At 39.1% G+C, this 13,698-nt stretch overlaps 1 protein-coding gene across 1 annotated transcript; it reads right to left on the bottom strand.

Annotated features, from left to right (window-relative positions):
* Positions 1–7,970: 7,970 nt before the first annotated feature.
* LOC103511001 (prolyl 4-hydroxylase subunit alpha-2-like) lies at positions 7,971–13,616 on the bottom strand. Its single transcript, XM_008475710.2, has 6 exons — positions 13,490–13,616; positions 12,933–13,133; positions 12,274–12,440; positions 11,807–12,034; positions 10,900–11,157; positions 7,971–7,979 (listed from the first exon to the last, which is right to left on the bottom strand). The coding sequence occupies exons 1-6, from the start codon at positions 13,599–13,601 to the stop codon at positions 7,971–7,973; spliced, it is 975 nt and encodes a 324-aa protein (XP_008473932.1). The 5' UTR covers positions 13,602–13,616.
* Between the last annotated feature and the right edge of the window lie 82 nt (positions 13,617–13,698).

Raw genomic sequence — 13,698 nt, forward strand, 5'->3', positions numbered from 1 at the left:
TTCACGCCAGCCATTCAATTCTCAATTTGAAAACGAATAAAAAACCGATTAAACATACAAATGTCAATAAGATGAACGCTCAGGCCAGCCATTCACTATCAGGTAGACCTGAAAGGTACACCTGATCAGCTATACCTGACACCTGATGAGCATACACACTATCAGATAGACCTGACAGGTACGGCTGAAAAGGTCTGAATGTCAGGTCTACCTGATAGCCTGATACCTGATGAGGACACACACTATACCTGACACCTGATCAGGTCTACCTGATAGTGAGTGGCTGGCCTCAGACAACTCATTCATGCGCTCTGGTTACAGTTGTGTAGGCAATTGAAGACAATTTGAACCGTCATGAGTCATGACATAAATTCAATTTCTATTAAGGCACATTCCCGGATCGAAAGTTAAAATGTCTACTTGCACTCTCAATATCATGATGGCTCTAATGGTACTTAAATCATAAAAAAAAGTTATAAGAATCAAACCCCTAAATTTCACGCCAGCCATTCAATTCTCAATTTGAAAACGAATAAAAAACCGATTAAACATACAAATGTCAATAAGATGAACGCTCAGGCCAGCCATTCACTATCAGGTAGACCTGAAAGGTACACCTGATCAGCTATACCTGACACCTGATGAGCATACACACTATCAGATAGACCTGACAGGTACGGCTGAAAAGCAAACCCCTTAATTACACGCCAGCCATTCAATTCTCAATTTGAAAAGGAATAAAAAACCGATTAAACATACAAATGTCAATAAGATGAACGCTCAGGCCAGCCATTCACTATCAGATAGACCTGAAAGGTACACCTGATCAGCTATACCTGACACCTGATGAGCATACACACTATCAGATAGACCTGACAGGTACGGCTGAAAAGGTCTGAATGTCAGGTCTACCTGATAGCCTGATACCTGATGAGGACACACACTATACCTGACACCTGATCAGGTCTACCTGATAGTGAGTGGCTGGCCTCAGACAACTCATTCATGCGCTCTGGTTACCGTTGTGTAGGCGTCCAGAAATTACACAAGCAAAAGATGGATACTGTAGAATAGACTTCATTTATGTACTGCTGGATGAGACTGAATATGAATAGTCCTTTTACCCCCGTTAGCCCGGATGATTGGGTAGATATAAACATGAGTGCTAGATATGTTTGTTCTTTATCATTGTATTAAGTCTTATTGCTAAGGTCTTATCGTCCAGAAAGCGAAGACTTAAAAATCCCTTTGCCCCCCGAAGTCTACTGTCGTTGACAAAATGATGAATCGTGTTCAGACAAGACCAACATTTCAGGGACAGTCTTTCAATCATACTCGTATGGTAACGCTGATCTCTTTGTCTATCTTTTAAGATGTCATTTTGAGATTTTGAGCCTAATGGTAGTCGAATTTTCAGAGTGTTCTACGCAGAAAGACAGGTTTTCGCGCAACGTTGTAGGTACCTCTCGTGATTTCCCCCGCTAAAATATTATGGAGTGAATATTTCCTCATTGCTGCAAGTCCATTAGGTAAATTATCCGAACAGTTCTGTACGGTTTATAATTCTAACGTTCTCATACCTCTCGTCAATGAACGAATAATAACTTAATGCAATTAATGAGCATCGTTAAAGAAATGTTAACCAATAAACTTCCAATTTTTATTACAATTAATTAACTTTTTCAAATAATAACACGGCAATAATGTCCGACTAATGACTTATGATTCCCACGACAACATAATGTCCATCTGAAGAGATGAAGAGACAAGTCTTGTGGTTTAAAAGATCAGACAGGATCAGAGAGGATAATCTCGTTATCAAATAGATACATAACAGAGGTAATCTGTATTGAAATTGAATTATAATGGTTTGAATCAACCCTATAACAAAAGGCACTTATCTTGATAGGATGACAAACTTATAAGTACCTACTTTTAATAATTTAAAAAACTCTTTTTTGTTCAATTACTTAATTAGGTATAGAGCTAGTTAGGAAAGGATATTATCACCCTCCCCCTTAGATAGCAAAGAGCTGACTTCACTTTGGACCACAATTCAATGGACACGCACCATACACCAAACCGCAACCAGTTATCAAAACAATTTGGACTCTGGATACTGGATTACCATACACCAAACCGCAACCAGTTAGGTACAATTTGGACTCTGGATACTGGATAGGCAATTATTTATTGACCTAGGGGTACAGTATATGTTTTTGTAAGCCACCACGTGAGTTCAACTAATTTACCAAGCTTCGCTAACGGCAAACGCATTTCTTTTAAATTGATAATTTTATGTTTTTGTAAGCCACCACGTGAGTTCAACTAATTTACCAAGCTTCGCTAACGGCAAACGCATTTCTTTTAAATTGATAATTTACCTGATGTGTTAAAAAACAAATCCAATTAGCTATACAAACAGTTAAAATTGAAACTTGGATAATGCCAAAGTTGATAGAACAATGAGGCAATTTGGGCTATTAACTGAGAATCTGAAGAATTTGTCTGGTGGATTCATTTTTTTAAGTCCAACCCGAGCGACCAAAGTTTACTTACAAAGTTACAATATGAAAACGGATATCTACGAGTATTATGATTGTTAGTGGAGATGACAAATTCTCCCCTCCGTGATTATTGATTATTATAGGCCGACGTGCATTACCATCTAATGTTAATAAAATTGGTGGAGATGATAAATGCACCTTATGCGTTGATGTTCAATCTCAATGCACTGTTAGTGGAAAATCATAAATTGTGGAGATGCTTTATACACGTGTTAGTGGAGATGCTAAATTCACTGCAGTTGTCTGGGACACCAGAGTATTGGGAATTTTCCAGAGATTTTATTGGGACTCAGCGCAAAATAAAAGTAAAAATATTTTCTGACATATTTTGGAGACATCCAAAAGAATCTTATGATTCTTTTGGATGTCAAGGCACATTATGTACCTACCTTTTCGTTTTTATTATTTTTGAGAAAGAGAAAGCCATTAAAGACATCATTATGATCCATGGCAGATTGGCAGATAAATAATAATTCATATATGTATGGGAAGATTCAACTGATGAAAACTTGAAAACCATATTTCATTTGCTGCCTGGTCATTTCAGTACGTTATTTATTACTGATTCCGTCCCTATATCCTAATGACACCTATAAATTATATAAAAAAAATTCAATCAGTTGCAAATATTAAAGTTCCATTACGTAGAGAGCTAGTAGGAATAGGAAGATTCATCTGATGAAAACCATATTTCATTTGATACCTAGTAATTTCAGTACGTTATTTATTACTGATTTCGTCCCTATATCCTAATGACACCTATAAATTATATAAAAAAAATTCAATCAGTTGCAAATATTAAAGTTCCATTACGTAGAGAGCTAGAGAAATGGAAGTATTAGGTATACAGTAGTAGTTCCCCATCAGCAAAATGATTCTAGTACCTAAATGATCATAATAGAATAACTGTTTGAGAAATGACGGATAAAAATTGCTGGTAAAAGTTTGTATACATCTAGGTAATACTAAGTTCAATGTAAAGGTACTCAGCGACATCAGGCCAGTTTTCATGTTTCTATAGAGTGTTTTTGAAGTTGTTTCCCAAATTCACGCTGTATTTCTCAGACTTCAATCTGAACTAACGGTTTGTGCATATTCTCAGGACACCCTGTAGTAATTTGTGGTTTAGAATAAACTTTAATGTAGGCAGATGCCTGTTAACTTCACGCTGCAATGTAGTTTTACATGATTAACATTAGGAGCCTACCAGTGCGGAAGGCATAAGAGTTTTAGCTGGAAATATTGAACCCTTATAGATGGGAAAACAGCACAAGCTTAGGAACCTGCTAGTGGTCAAATAAAACACGAGGCCAAAAATTAAATATTATTTGGAAAGAGAACATAACATTGGGGTTATGGAAAAAGGAAATTTTTTAGCTGGAAATATTGAACCCGTATAGATGGGAAAACAGCACAAGCTTAGGAACTTGCTAGTGGTCAAATAAAACACGAGGCCAAAAATTAAATATTATTTGGAAAGAGAACATAACATTGGGGTTATGGAAAAAGGAAATTTAACTGTTAGAGAAGACCAACAAGAACACTACTATGACACCTGTACAAACAGTCATCTATTTGAGGCATGTCATCCACTGTTACCAACTGATAGGGACCACGGACCACTGAGTGTAATATAGCTGAATTCGTTAGGGAAACACATGGCTCTGTCCATGAAAATATCCCCATAATGAACTTCTGCTACTAATTCCCGCCACTCACGCTCAGATTGTCGCACAGTCCTGGGTTGGAAGATTTTCCCGCGACACACATTTCGCCGTCCGACGCGACCGTCTTAAGGTTGGGAAACACATGGCTCTGTCCATGAAAATATCCCCATAATGAACTTCTGCTACTAATTCCCACCACTCACGCTCAGATTGTCGCACAGTCCTGGGTTGGAAGATTTTCCCGCGACACACATTTCGCCGTCCGACGCGACCGTCTTAAGATAGAAATAGAAACACACTATCATAACGTCACTTGAGCTCATCGGGAGTCACAAAGATGTAGTTCACAGTTTTCCCATAATATAGTAGGTGATTTCGTTAATGATAGTCACACTGCCCTCACGTCACGTGAGCTCACTTGTTTTGATAGTACTGACTGACGGTCTGAACGTGAGTGGTGGACATAATACCAAGTTGTGACCAGGCTTGAACTAGAACTTGATCACCGTGTTTTCACGCCACTGCCCAATCACTAAACTATTCTTCGGAGAAACATCTCTCTCGGATCTACAAGAGTCACAAAGATGTAGTTTACAGTTTTCCCATAATATGTAGGTGATTTCGTTAATGATAGCCACACTGCCCTCACGTCACGTGAGTTCACTTGTTTTGATAGTACTGACTGACGGTCTGAACGTGAGTGGTGGACATAATACCAAGTTGTGACCAGCCTTGAACTAGAACTTGATCACCGTGTTTTCACGCCACTGCCCAATCACTAAACTATTCTTCACAAAGATGTAGTTTACAGTTTTCCCATAATATGTAGGTGATTTCGTTAATGATAGTCACACTGCCCTCACGTGACGTGAGCTCACTTGTCTTGATAGTACTGACTGACGGTCTGAACGTGAAAGGTGGACATAATACCAAGTTGTGACCAGCCTTGAACTAGAACTTGATCACCGTGTTTTCACGCCACTGCCCAATCACTAAACTATTCTTCGGAGAAACATCTCTCTCGGATCTACAAAATAAATGTTCAGCCATGGGCTTTGATTTGCATAAAACTCGACAAAGGAGTTCAAGATACCTATTACCTCGCAAAGTCGGCCAAAGCGGTTCAAGAAGCGAAACTATTAATAATCGCTTCTAGAAAATCCTAATGCTCTTCATCAGTCGGATACCCTTAGCGGTAACTTGAACCCGCGTACCCGAGTTGATGAAGGTTCATATGAAATAGGCACTGGCTCTATTAGTGGTGAGTTGCCCAGGGACGCTGCAGGCTTTTCGAAAAATTACGACGAGGGGAAAAGTATGGGGTCAGTCGTCACAGTGTATCACTATACAGGGGGCTACCTTACCTTCGTAAGACATTTTGAATTACGATTTTTTCTATCCCCCCTCGAATAGAGACCTAAATAGGACGCGACGTACCTTAGCAAAATATGTATGTATGTGTTGTTGAAAGTCGGAGGATTGTTTTACGGAGGGACTTTGGAATCTTCCTTTGGATTTTTCGCATATCCAAAGTTTCCTTCAGCGCTCGGTTTTTTCTCAATATTCCCCGGTCTCCATGTAGTCTGGGCCTGAGCAGTTGTCTGAACGTAGGCAGACATTGAGAGATCTCAGCGCAATAGGAAAAGTAGATGACGAGGGGAAAAGTATGGGGTCAGTCGTCACAGTGCTACAGGAGGCTACCTTACCTTAGTAAGACATTTTGAATTACGATTTTTTCCATCCCCCCTCGAATAGAGACCTACATAGGACGCGACGTACCTTAGCAAAAAATCTATGTATCTGTTGTTGAAAGTCGGAGGATTGTTTTACGGAGGGACTTTGGAATCTTCCTTTGGATTTTTCGCATATCCAAAGTTTCCTTCAGCGCTCGTTTTTTTCTCAAAATTCCCCGGTCTCCATGTAGTCTGGGCCTGAGCAGTTGTCTGATCGTAGGCAGACATTGAGAGATCTCAGCGCAATAGGAAAAGTAGAAATGAGGAGTCGTGATTCGAATTAATTCGCAGCAATTTGCAAATCATTTTGCCAGATGCTACAGTGAGAGAGGTTGTATAGTAATGATTCGTAGGTACAAGGGCTATTTTTTTCTTGCAGATGTGCTCATTCCTATCTAAAGGTAGCTGCGGAGATTGTTCTTCTATGCGAATTAAAATATTTATTGTAAAATGTAGATGGAATAGTCTACCTAACAAAGAAATAGAGAAAAATCATTTAGCTTGAACTTGAAATAATTCACAATCCAGGGTTCGATTCCCACCTAAAGCTAGACAAGTTTATAATAATTCAGAAACCCACTATCTTTTATCTGGCAGTTTTCGAGTGGACAATAGGGGGTGTAACGTTTGCTTGTGTACATTAATTTAGCTTGAACTTGAAATAATTCACAATCCAGGGTTCGATTCCCACCTAAGGCTAGACAAGTTTATAATAATTCAGAAACCCACTATCTTTTATCTGGCAGTTTTCGAGTGGACAATACGGGGTGTAACGTTTGCTTGTGTACATTATTAGTCAAGGTGTATTTACCAGCACAGCGCGAAGTCACTTTACACAATTCTATGTATTAATTTTCTTGTTTTGTTCTATCTGAGGATCTCACATCCTCTAGGCCTCATATATCTATACCGCCCATCGGATGACTCCGCGGCATAGGTTTAATGGACGCCATTAAATTGTGCCTCTATTATGAAATCTGACATGGCACTATCTAGTCGAGTATTATTAATAATTAATTCCACTTCAATAATCAAATTACTATTCTTTTTATTTTCCATAATTTGAACATTGACTCGCATGTTTAGTACCGCGGCTTCGATGTTAGCCTCACATCTCATATCAGGACAGGTTTTATCCCAAGTTCCTTCGGGTATTTTACCTGTTTACTTATTCGCGATTTATGTTATGTAGCTCATAATAACGTTACTGACAGCGGCATATTGACTCGATAGTTAAGGAAACTAGTTGTTGTCATGTCATCTGATAATACACCATACACTTTAATAACCGACTGCCTAAACGAGGTCATTTCAAAAAGCCAAATAGTGAGAAAAAAAAAGGAAATCCCCGAAGGTACTGTCAAAAATAATCTTCTTTTTAATGTAAACGTAAAGTTACCTATTGGTACAACACACATTCTACATACAATACTAAAAGATACCTAGGTTAAAAGTTACATTTTCAACAAAATTATATGTACAGAACTTAAAGATTAGTGGGACTTACTTGAAACATGGCCGTACTGTTTACTTATTCGCGATTTATGTTATGTAGCTCATAATAACGTTACTGACAGCGGCATATTGACTCGATAGTTAAGGAAACTAGTTGTTGTCATGTCATCTGATAATACACCATACACTTTAATAACCGACTGCCTAAATGAGGTCATTTCAAAAAGCCAAATAGTAAAAAAAAAAGAAAGGAAATCCCCGAAGGTACTGTCAAAAATAATCTTCTTTTTAATGTAAACGTAAAGTTACCTATTGGTACAACATACGTTCTACATACAATACTGAAAGATACCTAGGTTAAAAGTTACATTTTCAACAAAATTATATGTACAGAACTTAAAGATTAGTGGGACTTACTTGAAACATGGCCGTTGAGCTTGCTGGAGGCCTGACACGTATGGTCGGACTTGTTGCACTTGCAAAGGACGTCGCTCCATTGAACACACTTGTCCCAGCAACCCCCAGCATTCATGTCTTACACCATCATACTACATCCCCTGCAACAGAAAACATAGATAGATATCCGTGGGGGCACGGTTGGTCCAGTGGTAACGCGCTTGCTTGCCATGCAGAAGGTCCCGGGTTCGAATCCCACCATCGACAAAAATTTGTTTCTGGACGGGCGACCGACGCGACCGTGTCACCGTGATGCTATCGGAGTGCACTCGGTCAGTCAGTCTCGTGAGGACAATTGAGGAGTTGGTCTAAATCTCTGCATATGTAGGTACAGTAAAATCAGGTTTTTGCCCCATAAAAGTCCCCAATACACTTTTCGGGTTCGCTTGGCATTCTCTCTTATGGAAATTTTGACGGGAAATCGATTGGTGCAACTTTCAAGACTGTCCAGCTTACAGTTAAGGAGTTACGGGTTCGAAACTCGGTGAATTCAAGAAAAAATACTGTTTTTGAAAAGGCCTTCAACGGTTTCTGTTGCTCCTTAATCGTGAGTTGGATAGTGTTCAAAGTAAGACGATTTGGCGTGAAAAATCACATAGGAATAACTTTTTAACAGCTCAAATATCTTTAACAGAAAGCGTTGAAGACCTTTTCAAAAACAGTGTTTTTTCTTGAATTCGGCGAGTCTCGAACCCGTAACTCCTTAACTGTAAGTTGGACAGTCTTGAAAGTTGCACCAATCGATTCCTCGTCAAAAGTTCCATTAAAGAGAATGCTTAGTGGACTCGAAAAGTGTATTGGGGACTTTTATGGGGCAAAAAACTGATTTTACGGGTTAATTTCCTATGATTCGTACGTACAAGGGCTATTTTTTTCTTGCAGATGTGCTCATTCCTCTCTAAAGGTAGCTGCGGAGATTGTTCTTCTATGCGAATTAAAATATTTATTGTAAAATGTAGATGGAATAGTCTACCTAGCAAAGAAATAGAGAAAAATAATTTAGCTTGAACTTGAAATAATTCACAATCCAGGGTTCGATTCCCACCTAAGGCTAGATAAGTTTATAATAATTCAGAAACCCACTATCTTTTATCTGGCAGTTTTCGAGTGGACAATAGGGGGTGTAACGTTTGCTTGTGTACATTATTAGTCAAGGTGAATTTACCAGCACAGCGCGAAGTGACTTTACACAATTCTATGTATTAATTTTCTTGTTTTGTTCTATCTGAGGATCTCACATCCTCTAGGCCTCATATATCTATACCGCCCATCGGATGACTCCGCGGCATAGGTTTAATGGACGCCATTAAATTGTGCCTCTATTATGAAATCTGACATGGCACTATCTAGTCGAGTATTATTAATAATTAATTCCACTTCAATAATCAAATTACTATTCTTTTTATTTTCCATAATTTGAACATTGACTCGCATGTTTAGTACCGCGGCTTCGATGTTAGCCTCACATCTCATATCAGGACAGGTTTTATCCCAAGTTCCTTCGGGTATTTTACCTGTTAAAATATTATGGAGTGAATATTTCCTCATTGCTGCAAGTCCATTAGGTAAATTATTCGAACAGTTCTGTACGGTTTATAATTCTAACGTTCTCATACCTCTCGTCAATGAACGAATAATAACTTAATGCAATTAATGAGCATCGTTAAAGAAATGTTAACCAATAAACTTCCAATTTTTATTACAATTAATTAACTTTTTCTGAGATGAATTAACCGATTAACGCGGAAGTTGTCTATCTTTTAAGATGTCATTTTGAGCCTAATGGTAGTCGAATTTCATCAGAGTGTTCTACGCAGAAAGACAGGTTTTCGCGCAACGTTGTAGGTACCTCTCGTGATTTCCCCGCTAAAATATTATGGAGTGAATATTATTTTTTCCTCATTGCTGCAAGTCCATTAGGTAAATTATTCGATCAGTTCTGTACGGTTTATAAGTCTAACGTTCTCATACCTCTCGTCAATGAACGAATAATAACTTAATGCCATTAATGAGCATCGTTAAAGAAATGTTAACCAATAAACTTCCAATTTTTATTACAATTAATTAACTTTTTCTGAGATGAATTAACCGAGCACATCGGTTGCCCTTCTAAAACAGATTTTATGCAGGTACCTACCTAAGGCCAGCCACTCACTATCAGGTAGACCTGATCAGTAGGTCTGCCACTCAGACCTACCTGAGAAGCACACACACTACCAGGTACACCTGACAGGTACGGCTGAAAAGGTCCGAATGTCAGGTCTACCTGATAACTGATGAGCAAACACACTATCAGGTAGACCTCACAGGCTTACCTGATCAGGTGTACCTGTCACGTCTACCTGATAGTGAGTGGCTGACCTAACCTGAAACCTGAATGTTGGTGTATTGCGCTCTATCATGAGTAGTGAGTACCTACAATACTCATCGCATCGTAAATTGTAATGAATTTCCACGAGTTTCCGGGTATACCTACTTTATACCGGGCGTTTCGAATAGATGGAAAACACAGGATGACTGAGGTCCTAGCAGATTCACTCTGATACAGAGCTTTCAAACAGGTACATACGAATTATGCAGGTACTCTTAGTTTTGAAAATGTCTAGGCAGGGCTAAATGAACTATTGTAAAAAGTTTATGTACCGACTATGTCTGATTGAAAAAAAGTTTTACCATCCTATGATTAACAAATTGAGAATATGAATAGAAAAAAGTAAAAAAAAAAAAAAAAAAAAAAAAAAAACTTAATTTTTGACTCAAGAAGTAGGTACCTAGTTGTCATTAACTTCTTTTGTTGAAACAATACTCAAAGATCCTATTGGGAAGTTAATCAACAGTTGATTTTACACTTCTACTCAGTCACATCCATACTTGGTTCTTATTTCTTACTTGCCTGAAAGCATGTGCTGTGTTCCAAACCACTCCCAATACATTGAAATAAGGGACTTCCCTGGCGAAATTTCTGTGAGCGGAGTCCATAGGTATGTAGGACTATTTCACCCAAATTCTAATTGAACTTACATAGTATAGGGAATCATAATGCCACAGATAATGTCCACCGATCCCGTAGTTGTTGACTTGAAGCCCCTCCGTGCCCGCTTTGTTCAACGTGGTACAGTCTTCCATCCGCTGATTCAACTTGCGGTACAAAGCCGCCTGTTGTGGTGGCTGTTTATAACCCAGGATATCCGGGTCCAGGAGCCAAGCGTTATTGCTGATTCTGTCCTCGGAAATATCCACGCTTGTGTCATTAGGGTCGTACACTTTCGCAACCTCGAGCTGAAGGGACAGAAAAGCCGATTCTGTGGTTAACAGCAGAACTGCTGTAAATTTCAATGGAATGTCTTTCTTTTTAAAATACACTCCTTAGAAACAAAGGATAATTACAAAGGATGTTGTTGATTCTGTCTTCGGAAATGTCCACGTTTGTGTCCTTGGGGTTGTACACTTTCGTCACATTCAGCCGAAAGGACAGAAAAGTTGATTCTGTAGTTAACATCAACTGCTGTACATTTCAATGCAATGTCTTTCTTTTAAAACACCTGATTCTGTCCTCGGAAATGTCCACGTTTGTGTCCTTAGGGTTGTACACTTTCGCCACATTCAGCCGAAAGGACAGAAAAGTTGATTCTGTAGTTAACATCAACTGCTGTACATTTCAATGCAATGTCTTTCTTTTAAAACACACACCTTAGAAACAAAGGATGAGTACAAAGGAATTCTAGAGATTTTTCCCTAATTTATAACAAGGAGCGTTTCTTGGATTGTATTAGTTGTGTCCAAACATAGTCGATCGACGAGGTAAATCTATGTTGTCCAGGCAGTGTGGACGGTTCAGTCGACATCGATCGACGGCCGGTCGACTATATGTGAAGGTACGTACCTTGAGATTATTTATCTATAACAAAACTCTCCTGAAGTTACTTACCAAAGGGAAAGCCAATGATTTGATCAGTTCAATTTCCCCCTCCAGGATGACATCATGGTACAGCCGAATGACAGGACTGTGGCTGATCTCTTCTACCTTATATCCGGCGATGTGGCGTAGGTGTGCATTCTTGTGGAAGTAGTAGCATTTCAGATTCGAGTCTGGCGGCAAAACGAGCTCTCCCCGGCGACATAATTTGGAGAATTCTTTCCGGTCGAGAGTGTCTTCCTATGTGGAAAATTTGTTAGTTTTTAGGTGGAAAAGTTAATGTCTTATCTTGGATATAACTGGGAAGTTTGATTACCTATGTGTCTAATGTTGGGTTCTACAGGCTTTTGAGTTCGAGAGTATGTTGACGAACCCCAATTCGTTTTTACGAACGCAAGTTCATGAGGAGTCTAGTTTTCAAAAATTCAAGTTACACTGTTCCCCTTAAATCTATTTATCCATATAATTATTTTTTGTACCTTACTTCCTGCTGCGCGTTGTAAAGCTGTTCTGCTAGACATCTTGTCTTTGAAGTTTGAACTTGTCAGTCGATCCCGGAACAATTCCACTTTAAACATGAACTCATCATCGTCTGGGAACTTGTTAAGAATAGTGGTGCATAGTGCGTATCCCAGATTCCAGAAACCTGTGATGTGAGAAAGGTGGCATGAATGAGAAATTTACATATGTTAAGCTGAAGATTTTGTATTTTTCGTCACTAGTTGAACTAGTCAGATGGAATATTGATTGACGAAGCGAGGTCAGTATTTAGGTAGATGTACTCAAGTCCTGTACTTGGCTTGACTCCATACACAAAAAGCCCACTTAGAGGCTTAGGTGTAGGGGTAAACGGCCTTAAAGGATGGGTTAAGCTTCTACAAAAATGTATTTGAAAATTCACGTCCTTGAGGACGTAATTGGCTAGTTACAAAAAGGTTCTTATAAAATACCCGAAATTTATATTGGATTTTGAAGAGGTTTGATAGAGGGAACTGTCTAAGAAGAAGAGCAAACAGGGAGACAGGATAGGAGAAAGCCCGGCGCGCCGTTCCGGGAACACACTTCATCTCTTTAGGATAATATCCGCCCCGGGGAGGAGTTTTTCATAAAATCTTCCACCAGTTACACTTTGTCATACCTGTTTCGTACAATTCATCTGTCATAGTTGACAAAAGGTCCCATCTAGCCTGGCTCAGTTTCAATTCATTGCTTCTCTGATAGAGGTCCGACTGGTTTAACCCATACAAAGCTATTTCAGAGGCTTTCACCAAAGTATCATCCTTTGTCACTCCAAGCTCATGAAATTTGACTCGATAAGAAAGCTCCAAGTACTCCTCAACTGTGGAAAATATCCAGTGTATTCCAATTTCAAAGGGGTACCTAATCTGAAAATTCAACTTAGTGGATTTCAATTCAGTAACCGCTCATAGACCCGGATATCTTATTGGTACAGTGTTTGTTAAGTCTGGCTGGGGGACGTTAAACAGGGAGTATACCAGCCTGAATTTTCCTTGCTAAAGAAATAGCAAAAGTTGAGTGCGAAGGGCATCTCGTAAAATTTGTAGCCAAAACCAAATGTCAGCCCAAAGCAATCACCCTAGTTAGGGCTGATTGAGAGACTGACAAAAAACGCCGACCCCGTCTGTGCACGGGAAAAGGCGAAGACGAAGAAGAATGGTCTATATCTTATCTTACGTGAAACAAAGTGACTCCTGGCATCCAGCATTTCGTCAAAGGACTTTTCATAGATGTTAGCGTTAACCAATAGTAACCTAGTCAGTCCTCTGACATCCTTGATATCAGGCATAAGGTGATCTTTGTAAACTCCTTCAAATAAATCTGAAAGGAATTGGAATTTTGGGTTAGTTTGGAAATCAAACCATAGTGCAGATTGCTGACAGTGC

The sequence above is a fragment of the Diaphorina citri genome, unplaced genomic scaffold (genome assembly GCF_000475195.1).
Source record: "Diaphorina citri unplaced genomic scaffold, Diaci psyllid genome assembly version 1.1 scaffold663, whole genome shotgun sequence".
NCBI lineage: Eukaryota > Metazoa > Arthropoda > Insecta > Hemiptera > Psyllidae > Diaphorina > Diaphorina citri.

What these genes read in the sequence shown, in the direction of transcription:
- LOC103511001 (XM_008475710.2), bottom strand. Translation starts at nt 13,601, where the DNA reads ATGCCTGATATCAAGGATGTCAGAGGACTGACTAGGTTACTATTGGTT. An exon ending in AACGCGCAGCAGGAAGTAAG is followed by an intron (nt 12,035 to 12,273) that starts GTACAAAAAATA and finishes TTTTCCACATAG; the next exon opens with GAAGACACTCTCGACCGGAA. An exon ending in AATCATTGGCTTTCCCTTTG is followed by an intron (nt 11,158 to 11,806) that starts GTAAGTAACTTC and finishes CTGTCCCTTCAG; the next exon opens with CTCGAGGTTGCGAAAGTGTA.